At 40.0% G+C, this 21,173-nt stretch overlaps 1 protein-coding gene across 1 annotated transcript in view; it reads right to left on the bottom strand.

Annotated features, from left to right (window-relative positions):
* The window catches only part of PTPRO (protein tyrosine phosphatase receptor type O), a 163,769-nt gene that overhangs the window by 19,479 nt on the left and 123,117 nt on the right, over window positions 1-21,173 (bottom strand). The window contains 8 exon segments of the mRNA XM_030040367.2: window positions 1,039-1,074; window positions 4,481-4,564; window positions 8,003-8,071; window positions 9,821-9,941; window positions 11,336-11,468; window positions 14,153-14,292; window positions 17,858-17,978; window positions 20,640-20,791. Of these exon segments, the coding sequence (XP_029896227.1) occupies window positions 1,039-1,074; window positions 4,481-4,564; window positions 8,003-8,071; window positions 9,821-9,941; window positions 11,336-11,468; window positions 14,153-14,292; window positions 17,858-17,978; window positions 20,640-20,791 (856 nt within the window).

Here is a 21,173-nt window from a genome sequence, read left to right as displayed (position 1 = left end):
CCCCGCCGCAGACCCACTCTCAGGACCATCCCAGCAGGCATCAGGGCAGCTGCTGCTTCACTTAAGTTGCCTCTCGTGCCACGTAAAATGTTGCTTTCAGATATTTTCACATCTGTCAGAGACACTTTTAAAACTCATCTGAGCTTTGCTCATGGAGAAAAATGGATTTCATATTTAGGTTTTGATTTTTTTAGAAGGCCCACCAAAAAAAAAAATCCTGTAAACCAGCATTTTGGATGCCACTGCTGTGACTGCTTTCTCTGCTGGCTTTAAGAACTACACACATCTGTCATTAGAGGTCAAATTCTCCTCCCAGAGAGACGGTGGCTAAAAAAAGTGGCACACAAAACCATGCAGAGCTTCAGCAGGTATAAATTAGCCTTGATTTAGTGACAACTATCATTCTATACACTTTTTCACCAGGTGAGGGTCTATCTGTTAGTACAGGCACAGCCTCTGAACATAACGGAGAAATAATTAGGCTAACACTTTGAATAACGAAACACAGGTAAACAGCTTCCCTCACCTAATTATCATGCTCTAATTTACAAGCTACTGAAGCGTGTACACAGTAATCTTTTCATTTACTTTGAGGCAATATGCCCAAAGGAACCTGTCTTATCACCACTTAATTACTCCTGTTTACCCGTTAGCATTAATGATCTAATGTTCTAGCAACAACCATAATGAGAGCCTCACGTCAAGAGGGAAATATCACTAGAAACAAATGCATCCCAGTTTTTCACCATTTGTCATTTTTAACTAAGGATAAGCTCTGTTGGAATCACTAAGTTGGATAATTGATCTTTTCCCTGATGACTAATTCTCTGTCAGTAAGGAGCTGTTTTACCACAACCTATCTGTTCCTTTGTCCAATTATTGTTTGTTTTCTGTCTTCAGATCTCTCTCTCTCAGGATGTATTTATCAAGAAGTTTTCTATATCTGTAACTGCAATATCATTATACCATGTACTCTATAATGCATGTTTAGTCTAAGATGATACATTTGTTTCTTTAAATATTATAGAAGTTACATACTTGGTCAGCTTTCTCTTCTTTAATCCATTTTTACTCCTGTAAGGAAAAAAAAAAAAAAAAAAAAGAAGTGTTTTTCATTCATTGAACTATTGTATAGTCTTTATTCAAAGTTAGTACTGATTTAAGAACATACGTCTTCTGGTCACCATCATACTCAGGATGAGATTGGTGATAATATCTTGGATATTTTTAAGCTGATAGCAAAATTTCCATTGACACCAATGAGAAGCATTTTCCATTCTGTGGCTCTGAGAACGACCTGCTTGTGAAAGCGAAAACCTGTGCCCGACAGAAGCACAGGTCCTCTACACATCCCGACCCAACAGCGTCGCTGGCTTCAGGTGGGCTGGGGCTGAGTCCCCGGGGCCCGAGCCCAGCCGAGCCTGGCAGGGGGCTGTGCTGCTGCAGGGGATGGGGCACCACCGTGACCCCGGGGCTGCTCCGCTCCGGCTCTACCGGGCTGGGAAACTGGATGCCAGCACTAGAGAGCAACCGGGAACAAGAAGCATCTGTTGGCTAAAGGGAGAAGACCACCGATTGCAAATTCAAGGAAGGGTGAAGGAAAAAGGAAAGGGCCTGAACACTATTTCTCACCCATTTCATAACCTGCTTATGATGATCAATGAAGACAATGGCCAATATCCTACTGACTTCAGTGGGACTCAAGTTTAAACCTTAGATAATTTTAATTGACTTTTAACAGCTAGAAATAATCATGCCAGTCATGTAATACACTGCCTTCGCATGATTTATAAGTGATATAATTCACTAGCGACAGTTGTGAGCAAGCTTAAGAATGTGTTAAGCAGTATAACCCGTAAGATATGGACTTAAGAACTGCATTACACTAACTACCACCACGTGTTTTTTCGGAGGGGGTGTGTACGTTCATTTTGTTGTTGCCATAAAAAAATTAAGCAATCAATCAGATTAAATGCATAAAGTGAGCACCCTGGAATAATTTGTCTAGAAGTCTGAAAACACTGATGCCCTCTGTTAAACCGGCCACAGAGCACAAATAGATTCTTGCTTACTCAGAAGGGATTTTAGTAGTGTCATTTTTTTTTTTCCTGGGCATTAAACAATATCTGTTCATTCATCACATTATAATGATGCTATTTTTAATTTCATGATGATATTAAAATGATTTCTAGATAACTTGGGTCACAGCTTCAATCAGTAATTGAAAGGTAAAGACTTTTAATTTTCAAACAATGAAAATATACAGAAAGAAATATTAAAAGGTGGAGTATTTTTATTTTTCTACCCTGCTAAGTTTAGAAGTGAAATAAAAAAAACCCAAAACCTATTCATTTCCAAAATTAACTTTTACAAATTGTTCAGTTTTTGAAGCAGCCACAACCTGTAGTAATTTTGTTCTTGTCAGGGTACATTTCCAATTAGGTGTGGAGCATTGCCTGCAGAGTTAACAAGAGCTATAGCAATACCAGCTTTACACTAATGTGGAGATTTACTTTGCAAAGCTTTACTTTGCAAATATTATAAACCTTTTCAGCCTACTGTGTTTTCTATACAGATATTATCTGTACATTCATGTGTACTATACACATAGCCTAGTAGTATTTATTCTACATCTTCAAAGATTTTTTCCAGCGAAAACTTAAAATTAATTTCTCTAAATTAGTCAACACATTTCTATCCCCTGTGACTGTGGCAAACCCTTTAATGTCAGGCACATTGGAATTCATTTAAAAAGAAAAAAATATCTAAATGCTGTTTATGATGGGAATGCTTCTAAGAATGCTTCTCCAAGGAACACTTCAAGAGGCAATAAAACAAATGACTGACATCCATTTCTCAGCAACAATTTCTTGTGCTTTGGTAGTCTCAAGAGGCCTTTGTTTCTTAGCATTGCAATTGTTTCCTGTATGTTCGTAAATGTTTTAAACCACCTTGTGTGCAAAACAAAGACATTTGAAACATTAGCTGGTGTTTCATCTGTTCTTTCATTTACCCTACAGATTAAAATACAAAGAGAGGGATTAATCTCATCTCATTCAACTTCAGGTCCTTTAAACTTGGTCATCTAAACTAGGTATTTGATTGAAGAGGAAACCTCTGAAGAAAGATACACTCTGGAAAGGCAAGTTAATGCATATGAGTGCATATTAAACAAAAAGAGGCAAAGGGGCAAAAGAAGATGACGACTCTTTTTGCAGCAGTGCCATTGACAGCGGCCACCTTGGGCTTCTTGACCATTCGAGAGTTAAGAGAGATCAGTGTGACCTCCACAAAAATAAACTGCTAGCCTGATCCTCCATCACTGTGCAGCTCCGACACTTGGTGGAGTTTACATCAGACAAGTTACAAGTCAATATAATATTAGCCTTGGAGAGATGTGGAAGAATTCCACCTGCTCTTCAGCTGGGTGCACGTGCAGAGCATGCTTTTACTTTCATTGGAGAAGAAATGGACCTTTCTTTAGTTACATAAAACCACTCATTTCTCTCCTTACCGAAAATTTAGATGGGATTTTCTACAGACCCAGTGTGACCCAAGGAAAACCAGTCTCGGAAATCCCTGCGCTGAAGATGTCGATGACTGCCTGCCAGGGCTTTGGTGCTGTATAGCAACACCAGGGAAAACGTTTGTTCATAAGTAAATCTTAACTTTGGTACCAAGTTTTTGTAAATCACTATACTTTGGACCAAAGACCATCAGGAACTTAAGTTTCTTTTATATAAATTAAGCATTTTTAGATCATAGTCAATTATAATTATTTGATAAACAGTTTGTAAAACAGTTCTGGTTCTAAACAGATCCTGTGGCTTTGTTGGTTAAGTATTTTCAGAAAGACCTAATCAGTCATTTACTAATTCTTCATAAATTATTTACAGATTCAGCTATGAAATATACACACATACACACAGAGACGTGCACACAGTGACCCAATTTTTACACTTTGGGACTGCTAGTTTGCATTGATCCTCAGTGAACTGTTGTTTCCAAAAGCAAAACTTTTACTGATGTCAGGAGAACATAACTGCACCTTTAAAAACTAAGGTATTTGACATCACACACCAAACAGGTGGGGCACGATCAAGCAATTTTAGTAATAGAAAAGCAGCAGCAGCAGGAGGCAATGCCAGGCAATGAACAGATGAATAACTGGGACAGAAGAAGCCAGGACTTATAATGAAGTGGCAAAAATTGCAAAGAGAGCAATGAGATGGATATGACAACCAGCATAAGATTAGCTTTTTAATACCAAAATAGGTTGGAGCATAAACAGACAAACTAGATGAAGCAGGGTAGCAAATACTTTGATACCCACATCCTCTCCAATCCATGTTCTAGTACAAGAAAATTATACCTTCAAAAGCTTTGACCCATTTGAAAACAAAGGTATCACACATTTTTCATGTAATAGAAATTAACATTGTTTACACATTGCACATGGAAAAACAAGTAAATCACTTACCAAGGATTAATATAAAATGCCAAAAGATAATCAGTCCAAAGGCATGAGGGTAGCAGAGTTAGGAAAGCAAATACACTTCTACGCCTGTGAGCATTAATAAATAACATACATAAAGATGAAAAAGTGAGGAGAGTTAGTAAGACAAACAGAAATCAGGAGATCAGCAAATTCTATTTTAAAAATCGGCTAAACCCATAAAGGCTTCCTCTTACTTACTTCATAAGAATATTATTAGCATCCATAGAATTTTTATTCCTCAACCTGACACCTTATGCCGGATTTTCAGCTATCCAACATAAAATTCTATATGATCAAAATAAATGTGTTTTATGGTATTGATTCAGGTGTGTGATTCTAAATCAATGTTAATTGATAAACTGGCAGATTTTCAGAGAGTAAAATGTGTTTGAAAATTTTATCCACAGGTTTATGGCCATTACAGAGGAGGTGCTAAGTCTATTTACTGATGTTTTGAGATATTTTAGGACAGACATAGTTTGTTTTTACCATGTACAACTATGATAATCTCCCATGTTCGCTCCTGCAAGTGATCCTGTGGCTATCAGAGCATCTGTATCAGAGATAAATTCAGATCATTCCCATATCTCTTAATACCCTGTAAGTGTTTTAAATTCTCTCCTAGGTTTTCAGCAAAACATTATTTGAACTTTTTCTAACTGTAGTTTCTATGACTAACTCTTCACAGCAGGTTTCACTGGGGCTAAAGGAAATTTGAGTACAATATCATTCTAAACTTCTGTATTTGCAACCTGTTTACCAGATTCTGCTATGCATTAACCCAGGAAACCCACTCAGGCCTGTTCTACCTACTGGTGGAGTGGGCTACAGGTACTTTGCAAATGTGAAAAACTCATGAAACTTAAAACAAAAATTGCCCCAGGAGCAGGATTTTTTTGCCAAATACACCCTCAGCATGTTTTTTCCCCATCAGAAAATCTGCTATCCTAAAAGCAATATCATCCTTCTACAACTGTTCTAAAGAGGAACCACAAAATGAAAATTCCTTTTTCAGTACTCTTGGCTCTTATGAAGTCAGCGGATACCGTGTTTTCTCTGATGAGCAAATCACGTCAAATGTAATCATCTCATCTCTAATCTTAATCTTCCAACCAGTGGTGGAAAACTTCTGCCCACGCAGTAAAAACTCCAAGTTATGCTTTAATGAGCTTTGCTGCCGACAAGAAAACGGGCAATACAGTTTCTACAGGGCACCTTCCCGAGGCGTTGGCAGGGATTGAGTGGGTCAGCCAGAAGCGAGAGCCCTTTCTTGTTAATCATATGCCATATTGGTTGCAGCATCAGGGCCTTAGAGCTTATGTGTTGTTAGGGTTTCTATGGGACTGGACTGAGGATGCAATCTGGTTTTCCATAAGCAGATCTCTGGTGCCACAGAGACGTTTTCATTAGGCTTAGGAGAGAGAAGTGATGATGTTGCTGGAATACTCCTCTTTCCTTTGGGAAACTCCAAGTGAGATTTTTACTTCCTCTTGCCTACAGAGGCAGAAGGAATTATTCAAGCCTGGGTCTTCTTTCACTGTCAGATCACCATGAGAAATTTCCACACTTTATCAAATCACAGGCTAGCGTGATTTGATATTTCATTCAACATATTTCATTCAATGCATGAAAAATACGTAATTGCCCCAAAAATACCATATTGTTTTCCTGGAATTATATAGTCTTTCACCTACTGCTCAGGTGTACTGAACAATTCTATTTAATTAAAAGAAAGTGACTCAGAGATTGCTCAAATCCTGAAAACTCTGCTGAGCTGAGCTTTCCTTAGGAATCGGTGGATATGTTCATAGCTCCCTTACTAGATCCTTGGAATGACCCCAAGCAAAATGGGTTTCTTTATCCTTCTACCTGCCTTTAGGGCCATATTTCCCATTTGGCTGCCTAGATGGACAGTGAATCTGGTCTTGACATCAGACAACAGAGGCACACAAAACAAGATTATCTTTACTAACTCTCAGAAAAGTCAGGACCATAAGATTAGGGCACACTGCCTTCAGTTAGCAAAAATTTGTGGAGATATTAAGCAGGAATATTTTCCCCAATTTATATTTTTATGACATAATTTATGTGTGTATACATATATGCTTATATACACACACACACACACACATACACATAGACTAAATCAAGCAACAAGAATGTTCACTTTCACATCCAAACCTATTAATTAACTCCCCTTTCCATAAAAAAAGCCTTTTATGGTTTTAATAACATCTGTCGCTAGTGTAATCATTTGATTCAAGCTTGGATATTTAATTACCATGAGTGTTTGATCTTCTGCCTTCTTTACCATTAATATAGTCCAAGCAAGAGAAGCTAAAAGAGAGATTAGTTTGTACTGCATACAGCTGGCTGCTATTAAAGCTAAACCAAGCAAGTGAAGCTTGTTTAATATCCAGTTAATTAGCAGCACAGTGAGGTATTGACAAGATTTGCTGGGCTTGTTAGTTCAGTTTGCACGCTTATTAGCAAAAGGCTTGTTGTGGTGCAGTGTCAATCCATTTAATCCTGTCCTTGCTGGCAGGCTGTGTCCTATGAGATCATGGAAGCAGTTCCCCATGCACCAACTCCTCTTTCCAACTCCCTGGCTGTCAACAAAGCTGACCATGGGCGTAAAACCAAAGCACATATTTTCTTCTTCCTATGTACGGGAATGGGGCTGACAGCATGCTTTAAATATCTGTGTTCGGACTTGCCTTGAAAGATAAGAGGTTTTTGAAGAAATTGCTAATAACAAAACAGGAAACCTTGGATCAGTCATTAGCACCCATCTGATTATCAAAATAGGAATGGAAATGACCACACTGGCGCCAGTCAGGTAGCTCTCAGAGCCCTTTTGCTTCTATAAAAGCTAATCCTACAGACTTTCTTTGTTCAAATACTTCTCTTTGGCTGATGGTGTCAGTGACAGTTTGGAGTCCATAGTCAGTGCCTGCAACTCTTGTAGGTGGTTTTCTAGACCAGCAAGAATATGGGGGGTATGAGTCTTTTCAACAGCACTGAACGTTAAGTTACAGTAAATATTTGAGTTGGCTTGTCCTTGTTCTGCACTGCAAGGAAAATTTAATTAATGGCACTGCATGAAGACAGTTGCTAATTGGTCATCTACAGGCAAGCTTACTCCTGGATGTAAATATATCTCTGTGGCAGTGCTAATGGATTTATAGATCAAGTTTCTACACTTGTGTTATTTTAGAAAATATGTCTGTAAGAGAAAGGAAAAAAAATATCCTCCCAAAACACATCTATGCAACTTGGTTGGCATGTATAAACATCATTTCCTACTAAAAATAGCAGGTAACAGAATACATAGTCTTGAGTCATCACTCAAGAAATAAAATACCAAACTAACAGGTAGAGTAGTTTTATCTTGAAGAGGGACAGTGATGACATAAAAAACAAGCACTCAAGATTAAGGATCATATTTGCCAAAAAGCAGAGATGGGGAAAAACATAATTAAAAGCTTTGCTTCAAACACTCACCAATTATAGGGAAGCTTTCCATCTCTCTCTAAAGATGCAAAATTGACAAAGGTTCCAGCCCCACACTCCCTGTTTCAGGAAGAACATTGGGTACAAAGTTACCATTTTTGGATTCACAACGCTTGCAATGACATCAACTTAACAAAGAACTCTCAGGGTTGTGGAGAAGTGCTGAACACTCACAGCTGTGACTAGTTCTGAGAGAATCTGTGATAAACATAACTGAAATCCCTTAACGTAGTCATCCAAAACCAATAAATGTTCAACATTTCATGTTCACCTGAGATTGAGTTTCCTAATAATGCTTAAAAAGAGTGAAACATGGGAGAAGTTGCTAATAAAGATCTCCAACAGACCTCATCTTCTGTGCAGATTTGGGTTTTCTGTAGTCTGGCACTAGCACTAGTTGCTGGCCTCAGTACACATGCTAAATATTTACCTGTCTATACTAAATAGAGTCCCAACTCTAAGGAGATGTATAATTGTCTCCATTTGACAGGATCATGGTAATTTTGAGTTCACAAAATAATTGTGGAAAAAACCTGAATTTCCTGAATAACATCCCAGGGAATTTATCACAAGTCCATTATTTTCAGCTACAAATGATAAACTGACCACATAATGTTCCCTGAAAGATAGCCTGCAAAATACGTGTGATGTGGTCATCCATTGCATGGAATACATAGCCAAGACATGACACATGAAATGCAGTGTCTGCTAGGTAGCCAAGTGCAAGATTCTTCACATAAGTTTTTTTTACATGAAATCATTTCCTTTCTTGATGCAGTCCAGTAAATTAATGTAAAATGCATTACATAGATTATAAAAGGATGAAGACTCCAGGACACTTCCAAAACCAGGAGGTGAACCACATATCAAGGGTGTGGAGAAACTTCCACAGTTTCCTCAGGCCATAACGTAACCCACATTAAAGTGAACTGTTACAGATAAGACCAGCAGGAAAAGGAAACTGAATTTCAGTATTCAGGTACAAATGATTGGTGCAGGTAGCTGAAGGAACCACAGGTTTTGTAAAAAAAAGGTTTACGCCTACAAGATAGTTTTTTCCCTTCATCTGTATGACACATCAAATTGGGATTATTAATGTTATAGGTGAACAGCAGGACCTGAGATCCCCTCTGGATTTGTGGGTCTTAGTGTATATTTGGCTGCATCCTGACTGCATAGAAAGACAAGGTCTAGGTGAGCCCATATGCTCTTTCTGATGCTGCAGTTCCCATAGGAAGGAAGCCCATATGAATGCAGAATTTGGGCAACTGGAAGACCAGGATTTGGAGGCAGACTGGCAAATGCTCTAGAGAGAGACTCTCAGGGCCCTGGGCACATCCTTCCTCGTCCTAGGGGTTTGGCTGCCAGGCCTCTGAAATGCAGCATCCTGGACCTGATGGACAAACCATCTTATCTGTTGATATGGTAAATCTCCTGTTCCAAACAGTATGAAAGACTTGCAAAGCATCTTGATGTTCTGCTCGTGCCCAGTTGCCTCAGATCCTAGTTATCCTTTAGGTTCCTGACACAACCCTTTCATAATAAGTGACTGCACTTCTTATAGACCCAATCTTGCAAAGCTCAAAATGAGACAAAGGTTGAGGCTTATAACTCAGGCCAAGAATGAAAGTAGATAGAGGGAGAAGACATGCTACTCCTAAACAGCAGCAAGACAGTTATTTTGAAGGTATCGTGTTCACAAGCATCTCAAGCAGCACCCATGCACACAAGCATCCTCAATTGCAACTACTGTCACAATGTGTTTATTGTTGTCTGAAATTTTTGGAATGAGCATAGATTTGGACTTACCTGGCCATTTGTAGATGTTTCCTCCTGAGTACAACAAGAGTCACCAGCAGCAGTCCAATCAGAAGGATACTTAGGATGGCTAACACAGAGATTACCACTACGTTGGGATTCATCTCAGCGACTGTACATACAAACAAGGACTCTTGGTTATTCAATTCAGAAGCGCTGACAGTTTGGGGTTTTTTCTTTCCCTGAATGTTGACAGTGTTATTTTTCTGAACTGATCTCATTCATCTTGGAGTGTTACAGAGAGAAAAATCTACCACTAGGGATAAAGGGAGGTTTTGACTAGTTATTGCTCTTACAGGATTTCTGTGGGGAAATGACTTCACTTTGGCATTTTGTTAAACTTTGTCATGTTCTCTTTTTTTTTTCTTTTTTTTTTTTTTATCTTTGTAACTGACATTCGTAACGCAAGAGAAAAGGGTGAAGGAAATATGAAATACAGATATTCATCATCATCTGTGTCTCCAAAGCACATTTCAACTCTGAAGTTGTTCTTCAACAGCAATCAATACCTTTTCTGACCCAAAAGCAAAACAACAGGCTGAGTCTCTGTAATATACTGGGCTGAAATTGATTGGATTACTTTGGCAAATAAATAAAAAAAAAATATTCTGTTTTAAACAAGAGCTGGAATCAACCCTCGATAACAAAACCCTGATTGATTTTAGTCCACATTACATGCTTATTGACTACTACGAGACAAGATACCCTGTTCTACTTACTATGTAAGAAACCCTCTCTACTTTGCTTGCTCAGAATAACTTTACATCCACAGTTGTCTAAAGAAGCATTTTTTAGATTAAAAATCATGGAGATTTTTAAGCTAAGTATCAGACACTGAACTCCAGCATGGAGTGGTGTATGATGAACAGAACTAGTGACTAAAGCTACAAAACTCCCTAACTAAGCAGAAATGACACTGATCATTCTGAAGGGGAGATTTTAAAGAAAAGTCCAGTGTTCTGGGCAGTTCAACACTGATATTCTTTCTTCAGAGTCAGCATAGAGCCAGGCCCGCAACAGGCCCGGGGAGCCTCCATCAGGAGCTACCCCTTTAGGGTGTGACTGCTCAAGATCCTGCAGTGGCCCTTCTCCTTCTCTTTCACCCTATCTCCACTTCTTTACTGAAAGCAGAAAATGATTTTTTGCCTTAGCAGCTTATAAATGTGATTTACCTCTTGTTTGGGCTTGGCTGAGAAGACATTTTTTCTCCATAAATGTCATCAAGCAGTACCTGGATGTTCAGCCTTGACACCACAAACTAGGTCCCTGATCTCTAAAACCCAGTAGAGAATGAGCCTCTAGTTTATATTTTTCCAAGTCAGTCCCCCAGCAGGGATTTTACTATGGACTTTTTAAAGCTGCTTCCCCATCCCATCCACATCTGGCAGCCTTTCCATGATACAAACATCCCCTGGGGCCAGCATTACTGAGAGCAGCTTTAGAAAGCAAGGAGAACCAGATGTTGTAACTGGAGGAGGAAGAACAAAGCAGGGAAGTGCTGCTTACCCATGGTGGAAACCGCAATGAAAGTGGGGATGCTGGGGCTGTTGTGGCTGAAGGTGGTCACGCTGCAGTTGTAGGAAGTGGCAGGCGTTAGGCTGGAAATGGTCACTACGTGTGAAGAGACAGTGACAGGTTCCTGCAGAGATGGGGAAAAACACACAAAAGCCTGTCTCTCCTGTAAATGCAAGAGCACAAATCAGTGCTCCCCCCTCCGCCCATATATACGTTTTGACCAGGTAAAGGCAGATCTGGTGAAGGAAACCAGCACTGCGAAACCCAGGGAAGGCAGCCAGGGCCTGCCCTTGAAAATAGGCAGTCTGGCAGAAGAGGGGAGAGGAACAGGGGTGAAAACAGCAGCAGGAACAGCCCAGAGCCCCCCAGGGAGCCCCAGGGTCCCTTGGGGAGGGCAGGAGGGTGCCTCGCAGGGGCTTGGTCAGGCACACGCTTGGGGGAGGAACGCGCTGCAACCTCTGGGACATCCCCAGAGATGGGCAGAGCTCGTGAGCTCTGCTTACTAAGCCATACAGGTAGGAGGAAAACAGAGTTATTTTTATTCAAAGCGCAGCCAAGGCAGCCACAGTCTCTGCACCCTCGTATGAATATGTGTCATCTCTGCCTCTGAGGCAGTTCCTCTGGATGCGAAGAGCTGTGAGTCGTTTGAGTGGCCAAGGTGAAACACAAAGCTCGAGCAAAGCCTTTGGGTAATAACTACGATCAGACATCCCACACCTCAGTTTTTCTAGCTAGTAGAAACTCTTTACGTAACATATTTATACAATGTTTTAATTACTATGTCCCTGGTAAACACTTGTGTTTTTTAAATGCTGGTACAGCAGAAGAAAACAAATAGAACACATGCATTGACTTAAGGATAGATCTCCTTAAGGTTCTCAGAGGCTTTTCTGTACTCTCCAGCAGAACCAAGAGTGGGTTGTAGATGCGAAAATAGGGATACGGAGCCAGTGGTTTAGAAAGGGAACAAGGAGAGGTTTCATGAATGAACTCAATCCAGATGGGGAGTGCGAGATGCTGCAACAAGTCCCGAGCACTGGATTTTTGCAGTGGCCTGTTGTCAGTCATGGGCTCCTAGGCAAGCAAGGGTTCCTGTTGCAGTGCAATTCTGAGCTATGTTACGCAGATGAAATCACATGTACATGAGTGTGAGGGAGGAGACTTTTATTCCCTGAGCTAGAAGGAGGGGCCACAGTTTGGCAATTGGACTTGGTTGGATGTTTTCCATTTTCCCCTCTGGGAAATTTAAATCAGTCAAACAAAACCCAAGATGTTCAAACCCGGAAAGCTGTTGCTGTTCATTTTGCTGATTTGAAAATAGAGGAAAGGGACTAAAATGTTCATGTAATTAGCACGGAAAATCACAAACAACGAATTTTCACCAGTCTAATGGGAAAGCATCCCTTTTTACAGTTCAAAAAGGAGCCCTTCCCCTTTTTTCACAGAGACAGAAGAGAGAGAATCTAATGACAAGTGAATCTAATGACAATCTCTGTGCATTTCCCAGTGCCAGATGTTCATGTCAACAAACGAGACACCCACTGAAGCTCCTGCCAAATGGAGCAGTCTTTTCCTGATGTTCTTAGAACAGATCTGCTATGCACTAAAGCTGCAAATCCTGTGGTACCTCCCTTGCCTGATCACATCATTATTTTGAATCTCTGCTAAGTGGATAATGACTTCACGATCTTTAGCTATTCACTGTGAAAAAGCAGGAAATCTAGAAGTGGAATCCAAACTATCTAAAAGATTAAAGTGCATTTAAACATTTTTTTTTTCCCCTTAGTCAGTGCCTTTCTTGATTTAAAAAGAATATTAAATAATTCAGACTGGTCTTCCATAGGATTAAAGAGTGTGTATGTCTCTTTTGTGAGTGGTTAATTTTTTACTGTTTTCTGAATGATTCCACATTGTGTGTGACAGTACACATGACAGAATGTTGTTTCATGGCATGTAGTCACAGTGATTCACCACTACCATCACCATTACCATCAGCTAAACCTCAAAGAAAGCCTCATAAGTTGCATGGCATTGAATGTCAAGGAATTAAAACTACTACTGCTCTGTTCTTCACTGAATGACGTTACCAATCTAAACACTCAGATATTCAGGTGCACGCTGAGCACAGGTACCTAACTGGACAGAGAGGAAAGGAGGTTCATTTGTGAGGCTGAGAAGGTGAGGCTTGAAGGAAATACCCTAAGAGACAAAATGCATGAGGAGCAGCTGCATTTGCAGCATAAAGTTACACTTTGAACAGCAGTGACGGTCCTGAACTTCAGTTAACAGTTCTCAAAGCCAGGAATAAAGTAAGCCAGAAATAATTAAATGCAGCATAAAAGATCTCATGGCACCTAAGTATGCCTATTTTTCCCATTACTTATCAAGTTTCCTGACCATTTTTCCCTTCCTGCCCATTGACATTCCTTTAGTTTTGTGGCCTTTTAGGTTTTACACGGTATATTAGAGCCATTTTCATGAGTAGCCAAAGACTGACACTCTGTTGAATATACATAGCTTCTGCCCAACTAGTTATAATTTTGTCAATAAGACAGAAGCCAATTGTAATATTGCAAAATAATTAAATATTTTAGTATTTGAAATGCTTTAGTCATTTAGCTTTTAAAGGTTTAATTCTGAACCACCTTACCACATTTGGTTTAATGACCTAACCTGTGTACTGAGCATAAAATGTCATTAGGCCTTACACACAAATGCTAAGCAGCAGACACCAAACCAGAAGGATGCAAGGACCAGTCTCAGTTTTAGAGATGAAGAGCAGAAACCAAAGAAGAGAAGCTTACATACCTGGACTTTTGTTTCCTGACCAGATCCAGCCTGCTGGCAGTAGACTTCAAAGAAATCAGCCACTCCTTCTTCCACCCACAGCAGAGTCACGGAGGTCTGAGTCTTGTTGACAGCAAACAGTGATTTTGGAGGGGCTGGTTCTGGTTAAGAGAAAATCTGCTTTTATTAAGCTTATCTTTAAGTTTCCAGACAACTGAGAAGCAGCAGCCTTGGACAAAAATAAAAGCAATGCCTGATGTCCTTCTATCTTTCATTTCCTTCAGATAAAGCCTGTCAATGTAAAGCCCTACCTCTCATGATGATAAACTACCACTGTAAAACGGGAAGATGATGAAGTGTCTTGGTTTTTCTTCTCTATTTAAACTGTTCTCTATTTGGACAGTTGGATAATTACTTCACTTCCCTTTTCAGCAAAGCCCTTTTTTGAGAATGATCAGCGTATTCTATTAATAGAATGATGTTAGCAGAAATTCTTTCGGGAGAAGATGACTGTCCACCTGTAAGCAACACATTTGGCCTGAGAAAGCTTTTCTTCACAAGGCCTACCCCAGGAGATGATAAAGAAGCAGCTTCCCACAAGCGAAGGCCATCTAGGTTCATTTAATTGTAGCAGAGGAAATATTTAGTCAATTAGCAGTTTAAAAAAAAACTTGCAGTCTTTTTTTTTTTCCAGGCTAACATTTAAGGGCCATTGGATCTGCGCTCGTTTCAGTTAGCTGCAGGAATTTTCTCTCCTCACTGAATGCAGAAGTCCACATCTCGGGGGTCTTCAATTTATTGCTTTGATTTTCGTTGCCGTTGTGCCAGATGAACGGACAATGGGCAAACATACACAAGGGTCTGGCAAGGAGGAGACAGCCCCGTGACAGGAGGGGTATGGAGGGTCTCCTGGGAGTGATGGCATCAGAGATACTGTGAAACACGGCTGGGGGTCTGCACCCAGCGCCCCTGGCCCCACGTGGGGTGGCAGCAGCTGCCGCCTCCAGGGCCACCTCGGCACCCGTGGACCCCCGTGGCTGGGCTCTGACCTCCAGTGGAGGCCACCCTCCTCTGCAACCTCACCTGGACCAACCTGGAGTACAGAAAGCACAGGAGAACGGGGGGGGGGGGGGGGGGAAACCTTGAGGAGCAGAGGGAGGAGCAAACAGCCTAGGCAATGTGTTAAGGCGAGATACGCTTTTTTTCCCAAGATTATTTAATGACCAAGGCTTGATGCTGATTTTCATCCTGATGACTTCACACGACAGGTACTGGCAATCCCTACCTTTCAACGCCTCAGGCATCCTGGGCTCCTTTGGTTTGCCTTCAGAGAGTGCAAAGTTTGGGTTGTACATTTCCGAGCTGTTCTCCACAGTGTTCAGATTTCCTCATCTATGGATGTTTAATGAAAGCTGTCATTCTCCAACAATGACCTGATTCCAGGATCCTGACACACTACATACAATGTGCTATGTACAACAACATTTTCTCTTATTTTTTCCCCTTCACAAATAATTTGTTATTCTCATGCAGTGAGATGCTGTCACAGGAGCCTGGACGTGATGTGTAAGATCTGCCACAAAAAACTTGGCACAAAGCACTTGCTCAAGTGGTTATAGACATTTTGGAGACGTATCTGATCCTCAGACAATCAGATCAGTGTTCTAGGGTTGGAGGTTGCCAAGATTATATTGGCATTAGGGAGAGAGTTGGGTAGGGACTGAGGCACATTCACGTGGCTTCTTCTGTGTCACGGGGATTGCAGTGTACATGTTGTCCTAGAACTACATAGGAAAGCGTCCCTCTCTCTTAATTACACCCATATATCTGCTCTTGGATTCAGAAACACATTCCATCCCTCACTCCAGGTAAAAAATGGCCTCAATTAAAATATGAGTTTTGCATTTGGGCATCATCCCAAGCAAATCCTCCTTTTGCCTCCAGCAAATGGCTTGATTTTTCTGCAAGTGGAAAGTTGCCAGGATGAAGCAAACATCATGGAGGGAAGAACATTTGGCAAGAGTGCTTAAGTGACTGCCAAGTGCTGAGTCGTCTATCACTTAGAGTCAGTTCCCACTACTGCTAATTACAACTCCCATTGCTCCCTGAGAAACAGAGAGAAGGAAAACCTCTGGTAAAATATCCTTACTATTGTCTATTCAAAGTGCAAACAGCATAAAGAAAAATAAACAAAACCAAAACCAACCCAACAAAAACCCACACCCAGAAGTCGAGAAGTGATTTATTGAAAAAGAATTCATTCCACCTTCTCTTTGTTGTCAATGAAAGAGCAAGAGCAAAATAACTATACCAGTTCGATAAGAGCCTGCCTGTCCATAAGCAAAGAAGAGGAAGATACAACTAGGCTGCAGGGTGTACAACTCGAATAGTACATGGCACTTGTGAACCTGTCTGAAAGATAAAGCTAGCTGATATTTTGAAATACTCCCCTACAATATTTGGACAATGGTAGTGGGGGGATATACTCACCCTCACACATCCACCCACCCAGTCCGGGGAATGAAGAGTTACGCGCCTGTAACACTGTGCACAGACAAAAGGCATGGGGAAAACAGTGGATAGGACTTACACAGGGAAGAAGAAAATCCATGGAATTTGTCTACATCTTTCAAGTATTCCCTTTGGTGAAAAGACCTGGAAGAACTTCAGATTCTTATGGTTGTACTGCTTGCTCCAGCACTCTTTAAGAGATCTGAGTAAGAGCTACTGAGAAAGATGAATAGACAATGATTGCTTCAAGACCTCTAATTCGATTAGAAGTTACAGAGCCCTTTAAATTCACTTTTTCACTGTCACTCAGGAAAAGTTTATTATGCGTGTAGAGAAGATAATCCAGTTCAAATTTACTAACTCTTCCTTACCCACCTTCACAGTGGAGTTAATGCCTGTAAAAGCAGTTAGGCACGCTTCAAAATTTCACAGTTTTAGGTACCTATGGCTCAACAATTCTATGTACGTGCAAAAGCAAAGTAAAATCTTTTAAGGTATAATGGTGTAGTGTCCAGCCTTCCTCATAGGTAAAGGAAGATGTTAGGCATAAAGTTATATTTTAAAGTCCTACATAAAGGATGAAGTTCTTAAGTCTTGTTTCTTTGAGTAGATTACACATATTTCTCTTAGAATGATGCTGGGTTCCACAGCCATGAATCTGATAGTGACAGTACTCTTTAAAAAAAAAAAAAAACAGATTTGTATTTAAAGATACATTTTTCATGTTGGAAGACTATGGATATGTCCAGGGAGAGAGGAGGGGAGACAGGAAAGCAGACCAGGTAGCAGAGTGCAGACCCAGACATAGGCTTGTCAGAAACAGGGAAGATTCTGCTTTGTATTGAAGGGTTCATCTATAAAGCCTGAGTCGCAGTTCCCAAAACCCGTCTGTTCAAGACCTTAGGGAAGCAACTATGAAGCAGAGTTGTTCTCCCAGCGAGGCATTAAGCGATTTCCACTCTCCTACTTCCACTTACAGTCAAATTCTGCCACTCTTGCTCCTCTTGAGTAATACTATTTCAGGAGAGTAGCTTCACATACAGGAATGAGACAATCTTCACAGCAAGGTGAGGTGAAAGTTACAGCTTTGCAAAAGAAATGCAGTCACAGGTACATGACTGAAATAAGGAAGATGCTGAATCTGCTAACAGAGTTACATTTACAGTCAAATGAGAAAAAGAGTGAGTTTATAATTTACAAATAAGCATTTCTTACCCAATTTCACAAGCTGGGGCAGGGAAGTATTACTGCCTCTTTCAGTACAAGCAGTCACCGAAAGGTTGTAAATGTCCCCCGGTGGCAAGCTCAACACTGCAGTCATCACATTGCGTGTTACCTACAATAATTATAGACACCAACTGTTAAATATGACACAAACCATACATCCTTCTTGTAAAACTAATCTGGTCACTTAATATACTACAAAGTAAGTTCTGTGCATCACAGCAGGTGTCTTCTGCATACTCTAGACTTGTTACACGAACAAGTTCCCACTGACACCGGCTGTGGAAAGCCGTAACACTTGGCAGAATATCACAACGCAAAAAGAAGACAGTATTAGGCTGTATTTTCTGTATGACCAGTGAAAATTTCAGGAAGAAAGAAAATCTCCCCCGCACCAATGAAAGTACTCTTGCATCTAGATTTTTCAAGTTGTGCAAAACACTAAGCAAGCCATGGATTTGAGTCCACTGCAATTTTAGAGGAATTTAAATCAGGTCAGATATCTCTAAGAAGAGTACACAAGACACATATAGGCAAGCCTTCATATATCCTAAGAACCTGCAAATTAAATCCAGCTGGGCAAGTCTAACACCTACCTGGAGACCTGTTGACTTGACAATAGATCTCAGGGGCTAACTTCAGTCACCTGCAAGTTTGAAACCAGATATGATCCAAAACTAAGCTGAGATTCGTAAGATTATGGAGAACTTCTTCCTGTTACTTTAGGGGTGAATAAGCTCCCCATTTCTCCAGGGTCATGGAGAAGGACGCAGAACTCAGATACGCAGCAGACTATTTTCAGAGCACTTGTAGACTACCTACAAAGGGCACATGCAGGCATCTCATGCTGGTTTCCATAGTCGCTTAGTTTTCAGGTTGAAGCTTTCAGTTCCAAGAGAAACAGACAGTTCTGAATAAAGACTAACAGGACTATGCACATTATTTTCATCACTTCTTTAAAAACTGACCAACATCTACAGAGTCTTTGGAAGTAACCAAATAGCAGGAACAAAAAGTCACCACTGCCTGATAGGGTTACCTATTTATTTTAATAACCCCAGAAGAAAAACAACCATAATAACAATCTTAATAATCTTAATAAACCAGATAAAAATATTACAATATAGTATGATTTTTGAAGGAAACCGTTTCTGAAAGTGACTAATAGAGCTTAGGAGAACAAGTACTCCCTGATGCCTGCAAGCGTATACCCATATTTACAAATATGAGCAGGACAATAAAAGTTAGCTATAAAAAGTTTGTTGCAGGAATTTCCTAAAGAATACTTTCTAGGTTCCCTTGTCCTGAAAATAACATAAAGACAAACATTTCTAAAGACATTCCTAAAGCTCTGAAGTTTTATTTGTAGCTATGCTCTATTGTAGATACGCTTTATTTTTAATGTTTTATTTAATCTAAAATTACATATTCAGTATTCTTTTTAATTTAATTTCATATTCAATATTTATTTTATATTTATTTAATCTAAGATTTTCATATTCAATGAAGCTGAATGGCACAGAAATCAGATTTTTCCTGGAAGAATAATAATCTTACAGAGAACATGACTTTTGGAAGGAAGAGAGGAGAGGGATATCACAGCACAATTTTTTCAGAATTTAATTGTTAGAATATTTTCTTTGTAGGAAAAAAAAAATTTGGAGTTTTCTTTGTCATTTGAAACAAAGATCCAAATATTGGAAGTTCCTGCTGTTCAGAAATCTCATGTTTTTGAACAGTTCTACTAATCATGTAATTAGATTCATGCTGCAACAAGCTCCAGATGGGTTGCACTCTTGCAGCCACTAGGAATCCAATGAAAGCCAGGAGGTCCCAATAAATCCAAGAGAAAATTGCTGACGAATTTGCACTTATGCTGAAAATCCACTTCCAATTCAGCATCTGCTGAGTCTTCAGCTGTAGAAGGGAAACCTTTCCCTTGAAAAAGACCAGGCACTTTCTCCCTGTCAACGATTAAAAGATCAATAGTGGTGTAGAAGACAGTCACAGGCCACAGGCTGTATGAAGCTACACTGCTGGCCGCATGCCTTCCTGCGCTGCAGCGCTCCACCGCTCTTTCAAACACTTCTCACTGTACGTCCAGGGGCTGCTCTTTTCCTTCAGGTTAAACATGCATCTCAGCACCTTACAGCAGCGTGACTTTAATCCATAATTGGAAACCCCGGATTTCTTTTTCTACGTGATTTTTAAATACGCTCAAAGAGTTCAAGAGAATCTGCCAAGAACACATCTTAACATCTGGCAAGTTTTCTAAGAAGTGCACGCATTCTGGGTAATCCATCAGTTAGTGGAACTTGTATTCAAAGAGAAAATGAAAACCACATAATTTATAAAGACGTCTGTTTGATAAAGTCAGAAAATGGGAAGTGACAGTACCTGGCCTGAATGAACTAAAAAAACTCAGCCAGTAGTGTAGTCTGGTTATTAATATATAGAAACTGAAAAGACCATATCTGTTCGCTAAAAAATACTTTTTATGTTTTACTGTCTGGAGCTCAGAAGTTTACAAGCTATTTTTGAATTCTTACCTAAATTATCAACACTTGCACCGGATCACCATAGAACCATTTTGTCCACTGGCTGTTTTGAGAGCTTGAGTCTTTGGAAGCGTGTGCTAACACTGTGAAATAACTTGAACTGATCAGGCTTCTACCAATCTTAATCAACTTGCTTAAACTTTGTAATAGAAAGTTATCAAGTCAGCAAAAAAAATACAGAGAAATGAGCAACACCTTCCCCCCCTCATACTCACACTCTTCTTGATTTTTTTCTTTCCTTCTGCAATGACCATCCAATGCAGCATCCTGGAATGAGAAAGGTCAGTGCCATCTCCTCCATAGGTCCAGGTGACGTACAAAAGGTGGTTGTAATATTCTATAGAGGTAATCTCAGGTGCCACTGGTGCTGAAGGAAGAAGGCAAGTGTATTACAGACAGGGTCTAACACAGCTGATTGTCAAATCCAGTAATAAACTTCTGCCAAAGGATACTATTGGGAAGAGAGTATCACAAAGATAGCAAAAAAATATTAGTAAAAGCATCTGCATCCAAGCACTAGCTGAAACAAACAAAAATCAGCATTTAACCTGGGAGATATTTGGACCAAAAATACATTTCTGTTTGCAATCTTTCAGTTTAAAAAAAAAAAAAAAAAAATCAAATCATGAAGCTACTGGCTGATACAAACCATTTTTTTTGAGTCAACATTTATAAATGGAATTCAAAGTCAAGTTAAATGCTTCAGATGTTGCTTCACTGTGTTATAGCACTGAAACAAAATGACAATC

The sequence above is a fragment of the Aquila chrysaetos genome, chromosome 17 (assembly GCF_900496995.4).
Source record: "Aquila chrysaetos chrysaetos chromosome 17, bAquChr1.4, whole genome shotgun sequence".
Lineage (NCBI taxonomy): Eukaryota > Metazoa > Chordata > Aves > Accipitriformes > Accipitridae > Aquila > Aquila chrysaetos.
The sequence above is the reverse complement of the archived record's forward strand: the minus strand, read 5'-3'. Positions and strand labels throughout refer to the sequence as shown.